The 4,744-nt window shown below is 43.5% G+C and overlaps 1 protein-coding gene across 1 annotated transcript; it reads right to left on the reverse strand.

Moving 5' to 3' along the window:
- Window positions 1-493: 493 nt before the first annotated feature.
- Window positions 494-3,883, reverse strand: LOC121963436 (ankyrin repeat and SOCS box protein 15-like; the record flags this gene model as incomplete). The annotated part of the gene is made up of 6 exons (XM_042513723.1): window positions 494-1,001; window positions 1,100-1,253; window positions 2,164-2,707; window positions 3,291-3,462; window positions 3,545-3,790; window positions 3,824-3,883. Coding segments are annotated over 6 exons (1,334 nt in total), but the record flags the coding sequence as incomplete, so codon positions are not given.
- Window positions 3,884-4,744: the final 861 nt, after the last annotated feature.

The raw sequence follows: 4,744 nt of genomic DNA on the forward strand, positions 1-4,744 counted from the left end.
ACAAACATTAATGATTCCAAGGCAAATGCATAATAATAACACAAAGTTTTAATAAAAAACAGCACAAATGTATTTACAACTGTTAGAAATGTGACAGAAAACACGTATTTCTTTATACTGAATTCTTAGTTACCATGGCCTTTATTTACCCCCAGACCTTTATTTATATATTTATAACAGCCTTATTTTAGTTTCTAATTTTACATATTTAATTACATTATAGGGCAAACTTTTTTCCAATTTCCTGTTGACGCAAACATTTTCCTCCTTGTTTGCTAAAATCAACAAATTGATTGGACTTCTGTTTTTTTACTTCCATTGTGCTTACAGCAATTTTATAAGAGATAAATAAGACATTTTATAAGACAGACAGATGGACAGATAGACCCTCCCTAATGCTTACAAATGTATATTTTATCTGCACCACCCCTTCCCCTAAAAATATGAAAATTAAAGAAATGAATGAAATGAAAATAAATAATGAACCGTCCCTTCTCTAATGCTCTGAACATCACCTGGCTGGTCTGTTATGTTTTACAAACAAAAAAAGATTCACAGTAAAGAAACTCTTTTATCCAACACTTGAGTCCCAGAAATCTGAGTCACCTCACATGACGATAAAAGTGATAATAGTCGTAATGCCCCTTTAAAACAATGTGGAAAAAGTCACTTACAGTCATACATGATCCGTTTTCACGCTGTTTTCCTCCTACATTGGCTCTTTAGAGCATTTTTACGTGTAATTCAGATATTTGCTAAATACAGGCCCTGTTACAGGTAATAAAACACAAACTCATCACCAAAATTTAAGACCCAGGAGATAAAGTATTGATGGCCGTCCCCTCAGTCCTCCCTGCAGATGATTTTGGCGTACAGGTCGTTCTCTTTGAACAGCAGGTAGTCCTTCAGTCTGTTGGGCAGCTGGACGGACATCAGAGCGCTGCAGCTCAGGTGTCTCCTGATCACCACTCTGCTCAGGTGAGACAGGGAGCGAGGGTTACCTGGAGACCACAGAGGACAGCGGGTTAGACCAGAGTGACGGGAAACGCATCAGGTACGTCTCCTGGATCCTGCAGCTGATTAACGAGAGTTAACTCACGTGTTGTCCTGTGAATGTGAGGCCACTCCTTGTGTCTCTCCAGGATCTTGGTCAGTTTTCCGCAGAGCGAAACCTGACCGACGTACTCCAGGAGGATCGACACGATTCGGCCCACCAGGTTCACCAGCCAGGAGACGCTGACGAAATCACAAAACTGGACGAAGAAAGGACATAACTGGACTCAGACAGGTATTTGTGCTGTTAAACTCAACATGTTTTTTTAAGGGGCCACATTTTTGCAAAATGACGGGAGGCCAGGAGCCAGAAGCAGCAGCCCCATACATGTTTCCAGGATTTTAGGACATTTTTTAGATTTTTGAGACATTTCAAGGATTTAAGGACATTCTAGGACTTTAGGGTGTTTCTGGAGTTGTAAAACATTTCTAGGATTTAAGGAAATTTCTAGGATTTTAGGACTTTTGGGGGATTTGAGGACGCTTTTCGGACTTCAGGAAGTTTCTAGGATTTTAGGATGTTTTTAGCATCGTAAGACATTTCCAGGATTTTCAAATGTTTCAAGGATTTCAGGATGTTATAGGATTTTATGACATTTCTAGGATTTTAGGACGTTTCCGGGATTGTGGGACATTTTTCCAATTTTAGGGCATTAATAGGATTTTAGGATGTTTTTAGGATCTTTGGAGATTTCTAGGATTTTAGGTGTTTCTAGGATATTAGGACATTGCTAAGATTGTGGGACATTTTTAGGATTTTAGGAGATTTCTAGGATTTTAGGACATTAGGGGTTTACCGAGGACCTCTGTTGGGGGTGTGGGGGATCCTCCACTGGCACTTTGTGTGATCAGCAAGCTCTATTTCAATGATGTTTTGTGCACTCTGGCACCTTCTGTGTACTAAAAGTACAAAAACAATTCCTAGTTCCTATGTGACAAATACGTAAAAGAACAGGAGGTATTTGTGGTTTTATGAAATCTCAAAGCTTTTAAAAATACTACGGTTGAGACACACGCTCTGATCGGTTTTGCACATATCAGGAAAAGTGTTTTTTGTGAGTTTTGTACTTAGAAAAGTGATTTTACTTCTACGCTAAGAGAGGAACTCACAGCAACTTTTTTCTCTTGATCTTGTGAGTAAGCGGACTCGCTCAGGTCGTCCCAGTCGTCCTCGTGGTTGCAACAGAAACACTTCTCGGCATCGTAGCCGTTGTTGAGCAGCAGCCTCATCATCACCTCGTCCTTCAGGCAGTACTGCAGCGCCGTGGGAAACACTGTGTTGTTCAACATGGTGAAGTAACAGTTCACATCTGCTTTGGCCGCCAGCAGCAGCTTCACGATCTCATAGCGCCCCGACCTGACCGCCACCAGGAGGCAGCGCAGCGGGTCCAGGTCCGGTTTGGCTCCAGACTTCAGCAGAATCTGGGTGCAGGTCGCATCCCCGTTGGAGACGGCAAAGTACAGCGGGCTTCTTCTCATGTCTCCATAATTGTCAGAGATGTGAGGGGCTAACTGCGCATTGACGTCGAAGCCTTTCTGCAGCAGGAGCTCCAGGCAGTGAGTGTGGCCCCCGTCAGCGGCAGAGTGTACGGGACTGTGGCCCGACAGCCGCAGGGCCCGTCGAGTAGTGATCGGGATCAAAATCCTCAAAGCTCTGATGGAGAAAATAAGTAGTCTGTCACAGACTGAACTTGAAGAAAAGACATTCAGAAATGTTAGCAAAATGAGGTATTTTCAGATCAAACAGGCTCCCTTAAAGCAAGAAATGTCCTAAAATCCAAGAAATGTCCTAAAATCCCACAAAAGTCCTTAAAAACTAGAAATGTCCTAAAATTGAAAAAATTGGATAAATCATCAAAATGCAATAAAATACTAGAAATGTCCTAAAATGTGAGAAACATCCTGAAATCTGAGAAATGTCCTAAAGTCTTTCAAATTTCCTAAAATCCTAGAAATGTCCTAAAATCTAAGAAATTATCCAAAATCAGAGAAACCTTCTAATATTCAAGAAACATCCTTAAATCCAAGAAGAACAAGAAATCCTAGAAATTTCCTAAACTTTGAGAAATGTCCCAAATCCCTAGAAATGACCTAAAATCCTCGAAATATCCTAAAATCCTAGAAACAAGCACGAGGCTGCTGTGACTGGTCCCCAACCAAAGCAAGTTTAGAGTCCCTGCCTTAAGTCTGCATTCCCAAAAAAAGTGCCAGCAGCTGTGTAACAGGGACTCACTCACAGGTAGTGTCCCTCGTACGCGGCGTGGTGGAGGGGCAGCTGGGAGCTCAGGTTGCGGATGTTGGGATTTGCTCCGTGCTGCAGCAGGATGTTGATACAGTCTGGATTCCCCGAACCTGCAGCGTCGTACAGGACGCTGTCGCCATTTGGCGCCTGGGCGTTTACATCAGCACCTTTTAATGTCAAAACAGGAAAAAATTATTTCGGAGACGGAGCAAAAAGACGGGTTTAAAAGTGACCAGATTTGAAGTTCACCGTGTTTGATGAGGAGCTCCAGGACTTCAGAGTGGCTGTACTCTGCAGCGATGCCCAGAGGAGTCACTCCGTGCTGGTCTGTCTCAGAGACACGACCTCCGTTCTGCAACAGGAGCTCCATGACACGAACGCAGCCGGCCCTGGAGGCCTCGTGCACGGCCGTCCACTTTTTCAGACACACCTGCTCCACCCGAGCCCCTGCAGCGATCAGACTGGAAACCATCTGATGGGATTCGCCTCTGACTGCTGCAGGGACGACACCAGAGGACAGAATGGAGCCTACCAAAGAGGGACTGTCACTCAAAGTTGTCACATGTTTTGCTGCTTTTCCGTGGACTTCTGTGTCAACATATTATGCTCTCGGCATCCCTCTATGATGTCACAAGCACATGATAGGATTACGAATCATGTGGTTATGTTTAGGAAATAAAAGCACATGGCGATCAATGTTAGGACGTCAACAAAAGCACATGTTGGCACAGATGGTCAGGTTTAGGCAAGAGGCACATGGTAAGGTGTAGAAAATAAAAACATCACATTTAGATGAGACTCCTTCAACAAAGTCCAGGGTTTGTTCGATCCCTTGCTCTCCTAACATTACGTTGTCACCGGCAGCGTTTCAACCTTACGACGTCCAGTGGTGAACCATGCAGATGCACAGGGTGGCTTGTTGCACTGGGATCTCAAGCCAAACGCACCTCAACAGCGCCGGTATTTGACGGCTTTGGAATGGCAACAGGCTGAAAGGGGCCACAGTAGATGGGTTTCCATTCACCCTAATATTGTGCAAATTGAAATTGGGAATATAAAATAGGCTTAATGGAAACAAGTTAATTAAGAAAAAAAACTCCCATTTATTGCAAAAAATGTTTTTACGCTCGCATTAGGTGGATTAAAAAAGACAGATTTTGCAAAACTGCAATGGAAACTCTTTTTAGTCTTTTCTAGGTCACATGATGCTGTGTCTGTGTGCTTGTCAGTAGGAACTGGCTCCCTCATGATGCAGCCGGAGCTGCAAGAGCTGTTATTGCATCACATAACTCTTTAAAAGTTAAGCGGATCATCCGGAAGTTTTGAATCCACAACTCCTCTGTGAAATCGTGGACTATCAGCTCCCAGAAATCCCTCATAAGTGGCCACTCCCACGTATAAGGGGCCGCCTTTCCATTATGGCTTCATAACAGGCCTACGTGGCCTTGG

Source organism: Plectropomus leopardus, unplaced genomic scaffold (assembly GCF_008729295.1).
Source record: "Plectropomus leopardus isolate mb unplaced genomic scaffold, YSFRI_Pleo_2.0 unplaced_scaffold11250, whole genome shotgun sequence".
Lineage (NCBI taxonomy): Eukaryota > Metazoa > Chordata > Actinopteri > Perciformes > Serranidae > Plectropomus > Plectropomus leopardus.